We start from the raw sequence: 16,171 nt of genomic DNA, 5'->3' as shown, positions 1-16,171 counted from the left end.
CGGTGTGGAGGCGATAGCACAATCATATGCCGCCATATACTAGACGTCCGGTAACCGGTGATAATTCCCTCATGTGTGGGGTCTATTTGTCTCCAGAGAAATCACACGTTACATTCCACACAGAACATTGTGTAGAAAAGGCGGCGCGAGGTGATTGTGCCAGTAGTGAGGGCGAATAATGGCGGGAATGTCACTGACTGAGGAGAAGTCTCCATGTAGCGTCTTCACTGCGGATCACGTGACCCCTGACTCCTCCCCCTGTGACCTCATCACAGGTCCTGTGCGCACAGAGCAGCCATATCTGTGGAGTGCGGCTCTGCAGGTGGAGGTATGTGGAGATTCCCCATTACTGAGCGCAGCCGGGGACATTAACCCCTTCTGCACGGAGGAGACTCTTTATAAGAACCATAACGTTGTTCTGTTTCCTGTAATAGATACATACGAGCCAACTATGGAGGACAGGAAGTGAGGAGCGGAGTGTTCTCCTAGTACAGGGCCCCTTTCTTGGCCCCACACAGTGTAATGCCCCCATTATGCCCTGTAAGCAGGTTCTGCCCCACACCCAGCTGCCTCGGGCACTTTACCATGAGCTGGTACCTCAGATTCTTCCCCGCACCACTTTCCTTTGTTGGCGCCAAATCTGTTCTGCCTTTGGGGCTCCGGCCTTTATAATCTCAGTAACTGCGCCATCAAGGTCTCCTGACCAGGTGCACCCTCTAGACTCTTCCCTCTGGAAACCCTCCCTCTTCCCATTGGTGTCACATGGTCCCGTCTGGGCGGCAGATAGCAGTCTGTACAAATGCAGCACAGCCCTGAGGAGGCTTTTTTATGACTCTCCTTTTTACACCCCTTATGTAATATATATGATGCCGCTCACACAGAATAATGTTTCCACAGTACTGGCATCTCTCGTAAAAAAGGTATTTTCACACTACCGCCATACCCCCACACACAGTATAATGTTTCTACAGTACCTCCATACCCCCCACACAGTATAATGTTCTCACAGAACCGCCATACCCCCCACTCAGTATAATCTTCTCTTAGTACCGCCATACCACCACACAGTATAATGTTCTCACAGAACCGCCATACCCCCCACTCAGTATAATCTTCTCATAGTACTGCCATACCACCACACAGTATAATGTTCTCACAGAACCGCCATACCCCCACACAGTATAATGTTCTCATAGTACCGCCATACCCCCACACACAGTATAATGTTCCTACAGTACCGCCATACCCCAACACACAGTATAATGTTCCTACAGTACCGCTATACCCCCCCACACAGTATAATGTTCTCACAGTACCGCTATACCCCCACACACAGTATAATGTTCCTACAGTACCTCCATCCCACCACACACAGTATTTTGTTCCCACAATAGTGGCTTCCCACAGACACAGGATAATGTTTCCACAGGACTGGCATCCCCCTTACACACAGTATAATGTTCCCACAGTACTGCCCCCTACATGCACAATATGATACTATCCACCCAGGGGAGCATCTATCATGATGCAACTTGAGTCTGCTGCCTCAGGCTGCACCACCTGCTGATAAGAGGGTCGGCATCTGTGGGGGTCCATAACACTATGCTGCCTACCTCAATAAACGAGAGTGTCAAGAGCAAAGAGAGTCATGCCGGCTCGGACGTTGCCTAGATTAACAAGGTCCTCGTCCGATGTTGAGGAACCAGGACAATCTGATGATAAATGGGCTACTGGACCAAAACATACATGGACAAGGCAAGAGAACCTGGATCTGATGAAATGCTACTATAACAGCAGATGGAATGGGAGAGGATATATGAAGCGTATGAGGAAACTCTGGATGGATACAAGACCTGCATGTCCACTAACTGAGAAACAACTAGTCACCCAACATTTCAATATCATAAAGAGAAAGCTATTATCACAACTTGAGATGGATCAACTGCACTGCAGATCCACCTCACATGAAGACCTGGAAGAACAACATGTGCAACCCCCTGAAGATCCTGATCCAACCCTGCAGCTAGAGAGCACTGCATCTGGTCTGAAACAGAAGATCTTAGATAAACTAAATACCATCAATACCAGAGATCGACTGCCAAGGCTCAGCAAAGAAACACCACCATACAGTATGCTAGAGGATGCCAATAGAACAGCTCTTGCATCAATACCTACCACCACCATAACTCAAACTAATAATCTTATCTATGCTACTGCCTCAGCAATCATGGAAATGCTTGGCTATACAACCAGCAAGAACAACAGAAGTAAAGTACGTGCCCCCCTTGGAAAAGAAGACTGTAGACAAAGATCAAGGTGCCACGAAAGGAATTCAGCCAACTATCAGAAATACAGTAGTGTGTAAAGACCAAGAATAAGACCAAGCTGGACAAGTACAAAGCCTGACCCCAACTGAAGAGACTGCTAAACAAAGGCTCACAAAACTTGCTGCAAGACTAGGGAGATACATTGGAGAAGCTGAGGCCAAGAAGATAAATGCCCTGTTCTCCAAAGAACCATCCAAAGTGTAAAAAAACACAACACCAGTGCAATGTAGCTGCAATATCTGAGAATGAAACACAGCAACCACATAGAGCAGGAAGCAGTCACCATTACAGTAGCAGACATCCAACAACGAGTCAAGGACATGAAGAGCTGGACAGCCCAGACATGATCCTCACCTACTGGTTAAATAAATTCACAGCGGTACATGAATGCATGGCAATACAGATTACCGTATTTTTCGCTTTGTAAGACGCTCCGGATTATAAGACGCACCCCAAATTTTGAGGAGAAAAATAGGAAAAAACTTTTTTTAATAAATTGAGGGGGCTTCTTTTAATCCATGCGTCTTATTGCTTACCAGGGGTTGTGGCTGCGGTGGATCAGGGTCCCAGGGTCGTTGCTGGAGGCAGGAGTGGAGCATTGCTGCAGGCTGGGATGATGGGGTCTGCAGGGGGGCTTCGGTGCTGCATGGGGGCTGCTGTGCTGCAGGCTGGGATGAGGGGTGCTGCAGGGGGCTCTGGTGCTGCAGGGGGCTCTGGTGCTGCAGGGGGCTCTGGTGCTGCAGGGGGCTCTGGTACTACAGGGGGCTGTGGTGCTGCAGGGCTGTCTCCATGGCTGTCTCCGGTGCTGCGGGGGGCTCTGGCAACATTTTGTGAAAGACCAGAGCCCCCAGCAGTTCGTCCATGCGTTCCTGTATGACTGACTCCGGGAAAATGGCCGCCGGAATCTCGAGAGATGAGATCTCAGTGCTGAAATCTCATCTCCCGAGATTCCGGCGGCCATTTTCCAGGAGTTAGTCATACTAGAACGCATGGACGAACTGCCGGGGGGCTCTGGTCTTTCACAAAATGTCGCCAGAGCCCCCCGCAGCACCGGAGCCTCCAGCATCACCCGGGGCAGCAGCGGACAACCCCGGCAGTGGCGGCGGGTGACAGCGGCGGCGGGCGACAGCGGCGGCGGGCGGTAGCAGCGGCGGACACCCCCTCATCCCAGCCTGTAATGGTAAGCGGTATATCCGCTTTGTTAGACGCACCCACATTTCCCCCCCAAATTTGGGGGAAATAAAGTGCGTCTTACAAAGCGTAAAATACGGTAACTAACTGCTGGAAGCAGGCCACCACCCAGCTTGGCTAACAAAAGGAAGAACAGTGCTGAACATGAAGGATTCTCACAAAGGAACAGTTCCATCCAACTACCGCCCAATAACCTGCCTTACAACAACATGGAAACTTCTGTCAGGCATCATAGCCACCAAGCTACACAACCATATGAACCAGTACATGAATCCAGCTCAGAAAGGCATTGGGACTGACACCAGAGGCTCTTAGCACCAGCTCCTAGTAGATAGAGCAGTCGCTCAAGACTCAAGATCCAGACAGACCAATCTCGGCACAGCCTGGATTGACTACAGGATAGCCTATGACTCAATGCCACACACATGGATCTGTGAATGCTTGGCACTGTACAATGTGAACAGGAAATTTAGAACCTTCCTCAAACTCAATGGGGCTATGGAGAACAACATTGGAAGTCAACTCAAGACAACTAGCACAAGTGACTATCAAATATAGCAGCATATACCAAGGTGATGTACTGTCCCCATTGCTGTTCTGCATAGGCTTGAACCCCCTCAGTCAGATAATTACTGAGTCTGGCTATGGATACAAGTTCAAGAGTAGAAGCACCATCAGCCACCTCCTTTATATGGAAGGTATCAAGCTTTATGCAAAAAACGAACGAGACATCAATTCACTGATCCACCTGACAAGGATCTTCAGTGAAGACATCGGGACGTTCTTCAGACTGCAGAAGTGCAGCCGGTTGGTAATAAAGAGAGGCAAGGTAGTCAAGACTAATTGAGTGGAATTACCAGCAGGGCAGATAGCAGATGTACAGACGTACTACAAGTACCTCGGCATCCCACAGGGATATGGTAACCATGATGAGGAGGCAAGGAAAGCAGCAACATCCAAATACACACACACACACACACACATATTCAGCTTTATATACAACCCCTGGCAAAAATTATGGAATCACCAGCCTTGGAGGATGTTCATTCAGTTTGATTTTGAAGAAAAAAAAGCAGATCACAGACATGGCACAAAACTAACGTCATGTTAAATGTCAACTTTCTGGCTTTAAGAAACACTAAAAGAAACCAAGAACAAAAAATGTTGTAGTCGGTAATGGTTACTTTTTTAACCAAGCATAGGGGAAAAATTATGGAGTCACTCAATTCTGAGGAAAAAATTATAGAATCATGAAAAGCAAATAAAAAAAACCTCCAACACATCACTAGTATTTTGTTGCACCACCTCTGGCTTTTATTCCAGCTTGCAGTCTCTGAGGAATGGGCTTAATGAGTGTCACGTAGGACTCTTCATCAATTTGGATCCAGCTTTCTCTGGTTGCTGTTGCCAGATCAGCTTTGCAGGTTGGAGCCTTGTCATGGACCATTTTCTTCAACTTCTACCAAAGATTTTCAATTGGATTGAGATCCGGACTATTTGGAGGCCATGACATTGACCTTATGTGTCTTTTTTCAAGGAATGTTTTCACAGTTTTTGCTCTATGGCAGGATGCATTATCATCTTGAAAAATGATTTCATCATCCCCAAACATCTTCAATTGATGGGATAAGAAAAGTGTCCAAAATATCAACATAAACTTGTGCAATTATTGAAGACTAGATTGTGGCCCGATTCTAATGCATCGGGTATTCTAGAATATGTACTGTATTTTCTGGCGCATAAGACTACTTTTTAACCCCTGAAAATCTTCTTAAAATTCGGGGGTCGTCTTATACGCCGGGTGCCGTCTTGTACGCCGAGTGCAGACACCAATGTGTATATGGTGGGTGGGGGGGGAGTGGTCCCGATGACGAAGAGGGGGCGTCTCACAGGAAAGTGTGAGTGGAGTATCCCCCTTACCTCATTGTAGCTGCAGCATGGGGTCTCTGTGCTGGGGAGAGGCGGCAGCTGCTGCTCCTCTTTGTGCCGCATGGGTGCTGTGCTGTGGGGCGGTGGCCGCCGCCGCTCCCCAGCACCCCACACTGCAGCTACAATGAGGTAATGGGGGATACTCTACTCACACTTTCCTGTGAGATGCCCCCTCTTCGTCATCAGGACCACTCCCCCCCCAAAAAGCACATTAGTCACCGGCCCTATAAGACGACATACGGCGTATAAGAAGACCCCCGACTTTTAAGAAGATTTTATATTTTAACTGGAAAAGTTGGGGGGTCATCTTATACGCCCAGTCATCTTATAGGCCGGAAAACACGGTATGTAGTTTATTTATGAAGTTTTCAGAATAATGCAATTTATGCACAGGAGTCGGCCTGCCGGGCGCGACCAATTAGCGAAGCGTGGTTCAAATTCCGCGTCAATTCGCGGCCAGACTGCACCTGTTGCTGATTGTTCGCGGCTGGCCGAGCGTGACCAATCAGTGAAGCCAGGGCCAAGTGGAGGATTATCTACAGGAAGAACAAACGGTTTATCCTCTGAAATTCAGGATGTCAGATCCTTCTCTGCCCTGACATCATCTGTCGGGAGGCCCCCAAGTACATTATATAGTCGCCCAAACCCCCGAAATCAGTGATTTCATGTAACTTTAGTCTGTGTATGGGAGCGTTAAAAGGTAACTTATTGGACGCTGCCTCTGGCCCGGGCTAATAGACCTTCATACATTGCAGCCCAGACACCATTATTAGGCATGTAAGTATCGTAATAACTAGGCCGCCCCATAGTATCCAGTACTTGGGGGCATTCAGCCAAACTCTGTCACCTTCTTAGATGCCATGTTTGCTTTTCACAGCAGCAAGTGGTTAAACTGCCAGCGTTTTTATTGAAGCCTCATCTGTGCCGTCCCTGCGGTGCACATCTATGTTCTGGGGCACAAAAAGATTAATTTCTTTTTAATAAATGCTTAACAAGTTAAAAATTATAAAATGTGTCTTCTGCTTTTTCCATGTTTTTTTTTCTTTTTACATGAATTGTTGGAGCCAATTTTCTTTAGAAACATTTCAATATCTGTTTTTCTCTCTGGTGTTTTTCCTGTAATATAGGAAAGCCTAAGGCCAGAAATAAACCCCATAAATCACTGTACATGGAGACTTTGGGATCAGATCATTTCTGTCCGCGTTGATTGTGGAAACAAAAAAGCTTTTATTAAAGCCTCAAACTTCTGTGTGTGAATCAGAGCTGAGATCTAACGTGATAGAAGATTACAGTGCGGGGAAGACGGGAAACCTTCATATAGACGCCGGCGTTGATGGAGTCAGTGACCGACTCTGGCCACATATGTCTCTAGAGCCGTAGTAGAAGATGAAGATGTCGTCCTCATCATGAAGTAGTTATTTCTCATGTCGCGTGTAATGAATATCTCCTGCAGTATTGCTAATGTCGATTCCAGGGTCGGTAAATGAGACGAGAATTAGCGTTATGGAAGATGAGTCTATGAGAAATGTATTCAGCTGCCGACTCCGAGGAAGAAACTGCTTGTTGTCTGTGGCCTAAATATATAGGTTTTATTAGTATATGTAAAGAAGGAAACTACTGTAAAATAATAAATCTCCTCATATGTTTCCCTTATTATCTCCAGTAATTGTATTATTACACAGGATTCTTATGATGTTCCATCGGCTCATCTTCTCATTCAGGTCTCTACAATATTGGATCCTCTCAGTGAAGATCTTCTACAAAAGAAAATTTTCCTGATTTACCCATCAAAGATGGATATGGACAGAGACAAGATGGCGGAGAGGATATTACACCTCACCCTAGAGATCCTCTTCCGGCTTACTGGAGAGGTGAGAGATTCTGATGACGTCACATTACATCATTCTTATCTATGGAAATAACTGATGGACAGAACTGGAGAGGTGAGGACTCTGGAAGTGTCTGTAGTCAGATTTATTAATGTGTCTCTCCATTACCAGGATTACATAGTGGTGAAGAAGACCTCTAGTGATCACTGTCAGGACCCTGTGTCTGAGGGATGGGGAAGACCCCTGAGCCCAATCACGGGGCCTCCACCTCACCCCCTGATCCATGAGGACATCAATGACCAGAAGATCCTAGAACTCACCTACAAGATGATTGAGCTGCTGACTGGAGAGGTGACACTGCTGGGACATTATACAGTAACACTATGAAGGGATCGGGGGGATGACGATATCATTGTATGTGTCAGGTTCCTGTAAGGTGTCAGGATGTCGCTGTCTATTTCTCCATGGATGAGTGGGAGTATTTAGAAGGACACAGAGATCTGTACAAGAATGTCATAATGGAGGTTCCCCAGCCCCTCACATCTCCAGGTAATAGACAGGACTAAACACACACGGCCTATAATTATCTGTATGTAAAGAATGAATTCAGTCCCTGTATGTGTTTCCTCCAGATCTATCCAGTAAGAGGACAACACCAGAGAGATGTCCCCGTCCTCTTCTTCCACAGGACTGTAACCAAGAAGAACCCAGTGCTCCTCAGGATCATCAGGTAGATGGAGAGAAGGTGTCAGGAGATCTCCCCTATGATGTGTAGACGCCGGTGAAGGTCTTGGGCTCAGTCTTGTTTTACCCACCAGTATTATATGTTTTATACTTGTGGAATAAGAACGGTGGAGATGGCAGGATTAGAGCTGATCATAGATGTGACGTTTACATCTGTCGGTGACTTTTACAGTATTTGTTTCAGGGTGAAGATCTGACCCACATTAATACTAGAGAGACATATGTGAGGGATGATGAGTGGTGTAAAGAGGAGATTCCCACATATGACCACCCAGGTGAGTAGTAACCACTAAATGTGGAGAGGTCACAGATTCTTCTCAGTCACCGGCTGTGGCTGCTTTATCGGTGGTGTAGTCCGGCCGTATTACCATGATTGCCATGGATTCTGGCTGATGAATAGGGACACACATGAATTTGTTTGTAGGACAATATGCTCTAGCAAGCTATCTGTCAAACAAATTAAAAAAAATTGATTGGTCCAAAATTTTCCACCTCCACATTTATACCAGGAATGGCAATAAAATTAGGGATGAATGGAGTAGCCGAATCCGAAGCCTCCCATCTGGGAAATGCTACATCAAGAGGCAAAGCCCTTTGGACATTGGTGTGCGCCAACTCACGAGCACTAGGGACAGCGCTAGTACTGGGCATTGTTCCCTGAGTTGCAGACACTTCCCAGAAGCGCTATTTGTCCTTCTTTTTGTACTGGTCCTTGTGTGTGAGGATGGACCAGGATCACTGCTCATTTCTGAGCTATCACTGTCGCTGCTCCTAAAGCCCTCGAAATCCACATCCCCATCCGGCACTGCGCTATCTTCGCTGTCATAACATAAAAGTGCATAAGCCTCTTCTGCACTATAATACTGATGGGCCATTTTATTTGTTTTTTTTCGGAAATAGAAAACACTGACGTGACCAAATTATTGGGGAGACAATTGAGAAAAGCTTAATTCTTTAGCGTAACCCTAACTTTAGAATAAACCCTAACTTTAGCCCCAACACTAACCCTAAATATAGCCCTAACCCTAACCTGCCTTATCTGTTTTTTTTTACTTTATAACAAGATCGCTGACTGACACAGCTGTTACCAGCAGCACTTGTAACACTGATTCTCCTCTAATCTCTCACTGACAGGAGATTTGAGGAGAAACAGCATTATTATGAGGCAGATCGCCCTGGAAAGTTAATTGCTACAACACACTTTCCTAGTGATTTGGCTCATTGGCTGATGTGACGCTGATGTCATCACGACCTTAACCAATCAAGTCTCAATGAGGTTGGGGGTCACAGGATGTGTTGTGCGCCAGAATCCCCGCGTTATAAGGTACGTGAGGGTCCCGATGAGCACAAAACTGCTGACCGTAGACAAACGGCAGATAAATGTTGGCGCTAGCAGGGCTTTGTGCAGCTCTGAAGTTTATCTACCGTTGGCAGTCACAAAGCGGTTAAGTTAAGGGTACCATCATTTCTGTCCAGGCCAATTTCCTGAGTTTTATTTTTTCTTAAATTCTGTGGAAGCATGGTTGAAAAGCAATGTCTGACTTTTATTTGTTCATTTCATAGATTTTTGATTTATTACTTTTGTCAGATTCAAGTTATTTCTGTGACCATTGTGGGGTTTTCTGTCATTAAACGAGGGGTACCAACAATTTTGACCACGTGTGTAGGAGGAGTGAATATTTTGAATCCACATCCACTTTCTGGAAATTAGCACAAAGTGGATGTGAAAATTACACATTTGCCATTGTATTACCCAGCATATAGTGCCCAGATTGTGCTCCAGGAGACACACACCGCAGAGTAAGTGGATTCTTCTCACTATAATATTGCTAAATACAGGGATCCTAAATGTTGTTTGAGCACACTGCAAGACTCAGAAGTGAGAGCAGATTTTGCTGGATTGGTTTATAGAAACTGTTGCTTTTCAACAGCCTTTGAGCTACTAATAGTGTGGGAACCTGTTTTTCAAAGCTAGCAAAAGTGTGCGATGGGTCACACCTATACAATACCCTCAGGGATATCAGTAGATTATAGCACGGAGAGTCTCCCAATAATTAAAACGTCACTAAGATAAAATGGACAAACTAGCATGACAATTAACACATGTGAATAAGGTGCTCGTGCAAACCAGTGCTCAAGATAAAAATTGGTTTGATCTAAATTGGTTTGAGATCAAACCAATTTTTATCGTGAGCACTGGTTTGCACGTGCACCTTATTCACATGTGTTAATTGTGTCATGTTAGTTTGTCCATTTTATTTTGGTGATTAAAAGTTACATTTTAATTATTGGGAGACTCTCCGTGCTATATACCTCTGTTTATCCATTGATCGATGATGGACTTGACAGGGGACTTGTTTTTTGTGAGATGAGAATTGGTATTATTTTTGCCTACATAACATTGATTCTTTTTATTCAATATTTGGGAGGCAGAATGAACAAACAGTTCAACACCACACACTACTGGTTCATCCAACAAGGTTTTCTATTAGGCCCGGGATCACACATATGCGAGATACGTCCGAGTCTCGCAGGTGAAAGCCCAGATCTGGCGCCGGCACTCTAGAGCGGAGCGTGCGGCTCCATGTGTTGCTGTGCGGCTGAACGCTCCGCTCCGGAGTGCCGGCGCCAGAGCTGGGTTTTCACCTGCGAGACTCGGACGTATCTCGTGTATGTGTGATAAATAAAGTAAGTAAATAAAGTTTTTACATAGCTTGCCATTTTTATGGATGGTTTAAGTTGAAATGTTCAAAAATATAAAACTCAAGGATATTTTATTAAAAAAATGTTTTTGTTTTTTTTAATCTTAGCAGGTGACTGTACCAGGAGATCAGAGGGACAGTTGACATCTTCAGTTTTTAAATCTGATGATCTTGAGATCCTACAAGATAAAACTGAAGGGATTGCTGTTACTCCAGATATATCATCATCCATTCACAGCAAAGACCTGTCATCTGGTCCTATGAAACAGGTCCCATCTTCTGATTCATTGCGAACTACTAAGGAAAATCAAAGTCATAAACGAGGCATTAAAAAACAATCTGCTTCTAAAGCAAATAAGTCATTTTCCTGTTCAGAATGTGGGAAATGTTTTAACCGGAAATCAGATTTGGTTAATCACCATAGAACTCACACAGGAGAGAAGCCTTTTTCCTGTTCAGAATGTGGGAAATGTTTTACCCGGAAATTAGATTTGGTTAATCACCATAGAACTCACACAGGGGAGAAGCCTTTTTCCTGTTCAGAATGTGGGAAATGTTTTAAATGGAAAATAAATCTTGATAGCCATCAAAGAATCCACACACGGGAGAAACCTTTTACCTGTTCAGAATGTGGGAAATGTTTTAACCAGAAATGGAGTCTTGTTAGTCACCAGAGAACTCACAAAGAGAAGCCTTTTTCCTGTTCAGAATGTGGGAAATGTTTTAGACTTAAATCACTGCTTGTTACTCACCACAGAATTCACACAGGGGAGAAGCCTTTTTCCTGTTCAGAATGTGGGAAATGTTTTAGACTTAAATCACTGCTTGTTACTCACCATAGAATTCACACAGGGGTGAAACCTTTTTCCTGTTCAGAATGTGGGAAATGTTTTAACCAGAAACGTCATCTTGTTAGACATCAGAGCAGTCACAAAGAGGAGAAGCCTTTTTCCTGTTCAGAATGTGGGAAATGTTTTACACTTAAATCACTGCTTGTTACTCACCATAGAATTCACACAGGGGTGAAACCTTTTTCCTGTTCAGAATGTGGGAAATGTTTTAACTTGAAATCAGATTTGGTTAGGCACCATAGAATTCACACAGGGGAGAAGCCTTTTTCCTGTTTAGAATGTGGGAAATGTTTTAACCAGAAATGGAATCTTGTTAGTCACCAGATAACTCACAAAGAGAAGCCTTTTTACTGTTCAGAATGTGGGAAATGTTTTAACCAGAAATGGAATCTTGTTAGTCACCAGAGAACTCACAAAGAGGAGAAGCCTTTTTCCTGTTCAGAATGTGGGAAATATTTTAACCTGAAATCAGGTTTGGTTAGGCACCATAGAACTCACACAGGGGAGAAGCCTTTTTCCTGTTCAGAATGTGGGAAAAGTTTTAACCAGAAATGGAATCTTGTTAGTCACCAGAGAATTCACACAGAGGAGAAGCCTTTTTCCTGTTCAGAATGTGGGAAATGTTTTAACCAGAAATCAGATTTAGTTAGGCACCATAGAACTCACACAGGGGAGAAGCCTTTTTCCTGTTCAGAATGTGGGATATGTTTTAACAGGAAAGCGCTTCTTGTTAGGCATCAGAGCAGTCACACAGAGAACCCTTTTTCATTTTCTTAAGGTGGGAAATACTTTACTTGGAAATCAACTGTTAATAAACATCAGAGACATCACATAGGGGAGAAGCCTTTTTTATGTTCATAATTTTGGCATAGTTTTAACCAAAATTGAATCTTCTTAAATGGGTTGTCTCTTGTGTCATTCCTCGTGTTCGCTGAAAAAAAGGATAAAACTGAACTTTATTACTTCCAAATGTAAAACTATACTCATAATTCACTCTCTGGAGGTTAGTCAGTAGGTGACTAATAGAAAAAACATATACCCCACAGTTCAGTATATAGTGAGGTGACGTATACACACACACTCCAAGCCTCTCATTTCTACGGGTTTCATCGTCCTCACAAAAGGCGACTCATCAGGATACTATTTAATATTGACCTATATTTAAGGAATATTAGACAAAAAAAATTAACCATGTATCATGTTATCCGAAACAGTCAGAAAACCAGCCACATATTGGCAGATCCCAGACCTCAAACTGTATACTTTGTAAGTTTATAAGCCACTGCAGTGTCAGGAATAGATAGTATGTGAAAAATACAGTATAATTCTTGTGTTTTTATCCTATAGTGACTGCCCTAGTTTGGTATTGTAACAGCTGTTAATTAGTAGTGCAAACTGTCCTAGGCTAAACTCCGTTTTCAAATGGCCCAATATGTACCACTCAGGGAAAACTTACCTGCTCCAAAGATCAATAGCAGCTTCTAATGGCCATGCTGTCAAGGAATGAGGTCAATATCGTTATAAAGACTAGGGATATGTGCAACCATAATGTATGGAGGATCTGTGCCATTATTTAGTATGAAAATGTCACGGAGTGACTGGCCCAGTGTGACACGACCCAGCAACATACAGCATTGTATCTTAATTAACCAGAAAACTATTTTTAGCAAATGAAGAATAATATAATGTTATCTGTATGTTGGTTTTCACATTGGTTTTCCCGTCTCCCATGACAGCACACCTGAGAGAGGGATCCGCCCAGTCAGGACAGGAAACCTACTGAAATAAAAGGGCGGTACCTCTCCCTCGCTTCAGTTGGGTTTCCTGTCCTGATGGGAACCCTTGTGCTGAAAGACGGCGTTTTTTTTTTTTTATAGAAGATCCACTTACCCGCTCCTGTCCCGGCACTGGAAGCGCAGGCAGGGCGCCTGTATGTCGGCCTTCAGGAGCGGTAGCGCCGTTCGCAGATCCCTTTGGGCTCTTGCGCACGTGTGGGCGTCAGTCCGGTACAGTACAGTCCGGACTCCTGGGGCCGGTCTCTGTCTCTCCCCCTCAGCTGGGCGACTTCCGGGCACGCAGCTGACGTTGCGCACAAGGTACGCTGGGAGTGGGCATGCCCGCGTGACGTCAGACCGGCGCGCCGGATCCAAGATGGCGGCGCCCATGGAAAAGAACGCCGGTAACGCTGCGGGCTTCCCGGCGGTGTTCAGGGGGAGAAAAGGAGCTAAATGGTCACCGGAAGAGGTGGAGAGCACGGAGAGGACCCTTTATTAAGGGTAAAACAACGCCGAAACGACGCTCATTTCCATTCAGCTATTCCAGAGATGGAGGATCGTATGGAGCTTCAGCAGCAGCAGCCTTTACAGCAGCAGCAGCAAGAGCCCCTTTCAGGTGATACACCTGCCCACCAGCGTACTAAAATGGATAGCCGCTCGAGTGGAAGGAGTGGCAATCGTCCTGGTCGGTCGTCTCAGGATTCTTCTACCTCCAGGAGGAACATTCCCCGTGCTCCTAGTCCGCCTCGGAATCCGGTACCGTTTGTGGTCAGCGGGTGGTGAGTGATCTTCGTGAATGTCACCCTGGTGGTAATGGGCTACATTTTCTGTTTACTTGGCAGGCGCCGAGGAAGGCTAGCTCCAAGACAAAGAATAAGGAATGTGCCCTGTGTAGAGCTCCGTTGGCAGTCCAGTGGCAGAAAAGTCTTTGCATAGATTGTATCCAAAAGACCATCCAGGAAGAAACCCCTGACTTTGCCTCTAGTCTTAGGGCAATAATTAGAGCAGAAGTAGAAGGCTCTGTTAAAGCAGCCCTTAAGAAAAGGGTAGTAGAGACCCAGAACCAGTTTCTGTATTCGAGGTTTCTCAGTCTGATGAGGAATGTCAGGTGGAACCATTGTCTCCCTGCTCCTCCTCCTCTAGGTCCTCTGGCTCCTCTTCAGATAGTGATGTTGGGGGCCGTCCGTGCTTTCTTACCGAGAACATGGACAAGCTGGTTAAAGCAGTTAGAGCTTCAATGGGCCTAAAGGATGAGAACAGCCACATTCCTGGAGGACATTATGTTCGGGGGGCTGGAGGAAAAGAGAAAACGTACCTTTCCTGTTAACTCCAAAGTAAAGGCCCTTATAGAGAAAGAATGGAAAAAGCCGGAGAAATCGGGTAATCTACCCTCGGCTTCTAAAAGACGTTACCCCTTTGAGGAGAAGGATTCAGAGACTTGGGATAAAGTGCCTAAAATTGATGGCGCAGTAGCTAAATCTTCTAAAAAGCTATCCCTTCCCTTAGAAGACTCTGGTGTATTAAGGGACCCGTTAGATAAAAAAGCGGATGGATTCCTAAGACGGGTCACTAAGAACTATCGTCAATTTAAAAAATCTCAACCAATCGGTAGTAAACTGTTCCTTCAGAATGGAGTCTGTTAATACAGCGATAAAACTCTTGTTCCCACAATGCTTCATGGCAGCTATCGATTTAAAGGACGCCTATTATCACGTCCCAATTCATCGAGACTTTCAAAAATTCCTAAGGGTTGCAGTTTATGTCCAAGGTTGTCTCAGGCACTATCAGTACGCTGCCCTCCCATTCGGCCTGGCAATAGCGCCAAGAATTTTTACCAAGCTGATGTCAGAGGTCATGTCCTTCCTCCGCTCTCGGAATGTGGTATTAGTTCCGTATCTAGACGACTTCCTGATAATAGGGAATTCAGCGGCACACTGCCTGTCGCAAATAAAAGAGGTTATGGCGACACTAGAATTGTTGGGGTGGAAAATAAATCTCGCCAAATCAAGGTTGACGCCGGAGCCGATTCAGTCCTTTCTAGGCCTGGTTCTGGACTCCAGGCGTCAGCTTTGTCTCCTACCAGAAAACAAGATGGTCAAAATTCAAAATCTTGTGGAAACAGCAATTCAACACCCTGTAATGACCTTGAGAAAGGCAATGTCCTTGCTGGGCTCTCTAACGTCCTGTATACCCGCAGTAAGATGGGCTCAGTTCCATCTAAGACTATTGCAGTGGGAGGTCCTATCTGCGCAAAGATGGTTAAAAGGGCGTTTAGAGGGCAAGCTGTGTCTTTCTTTGGAGGTAACAGATTCCCTAAAATGGTGGGCCATAAGAGATCATTTGGCGTCGGGGGTCCAGTGGGTAACTCCGGTAGAACGGGTCATCACCACAGACGCAAGCGGTACAGGATGGGGGGCGCATTTAGGAACTCTCTCAATTCAGGGATCCTGGTCCCATCTAGAATCCCAGCAGGCATCAAATTTAAGAGAATTATGGGCCGTAGAAAGAGCTGTGAAACACTTCCTTCCCATCCTTCAAGGTCACCATACCAGAGTCATGTCAGACAATCGCGCAGTGGTGGCATATATCAACCACCAAGGGGGGACGAGATCCCCTTCTCTAATGAAGTCAGTGTCTGTCCTCCTACCACTAGCAGAGCGCCACCTGCTATCCCTCTCGGCTCTCCACATAAGGGGAGTCGAGAATACGAGAGCAGACTTCCTAAGCCGCAAGACACTGAGGCAGGGGGAGTGGTCTTTAAATCCCTGGGTGTTTCAACAGATAGTGCAGGCCTGGGGCATACCTGTAATAGACTTATTTGCC

The 16,171-nt window shown here is 45.3% G+C and overlaps 1 protein-coding gene across 2 annotated transcripts in view; it reads left to right on the top strand.

Annotated features, from left to right (window-relative positions):
• The window catches only part of LOC143766825 (uncharacterized), a 159,717-nt gene extending 146,093 nt beyond the window's left edge, over positions 1-13,624 (top strand). The window contains exons 1-7 of one of the 2 annotated variants that reach the window (XM_077254799.1): positions 295-328; positions 7,169-7,318; positions 7,448-7,627; positions 7,702-7,825; positions 7,909-8,006; positions 8,205-8,295; positions 10,831-13,624. In XM_077254799.1, coding sequence (XP_077110914.1) covers positions 7,241-7,318; positions 7,448-7,627; positions 7,702-7,825; positions 7,909-8,006; positions 8,205-8,295; positions 10,831-12,350 — 2,091 coding nt within the window. In that variant the 5' untranslated portion in view covers positions 295-328; positions 7,169-7,240 and the 3' untranslated portion in view covers positions 12,351-13,624. Of the gene's footprint in view, positions 1-294; positions 329-7,168; positions 7,319-7,447; positions 7,628-7,701; positions 7,826-7,908; positions 8,007-8,204; positions 8,296-10,830 lie in introns of those variants that run through there. The other variant, XM_077254800.1, reaches the window with a different exon arrangement.
• Positions 13,625-16,171: the final 2,547 nt, after the last annotated feature.

The sequence above is a fragment of the Ranitomeya variabilis genome, chromosome 4 (genome assembly GCF_051348905.1).
Source record: "Ranitomeya variabilis isolate aRanVar5 chromosome 4, aRanVar5.hap1, whole genome shotgun sequence".
Taxonomy (NCBI): Eukaryota; Metazoa; Chordata; class Amphibia; order Anura; family Dendrobatidae; genus Ranitomeya; species Ranitomeya variabilis.
This window is presented reverse-complemented; position numbering and strand designations above follow the sequence as displayed.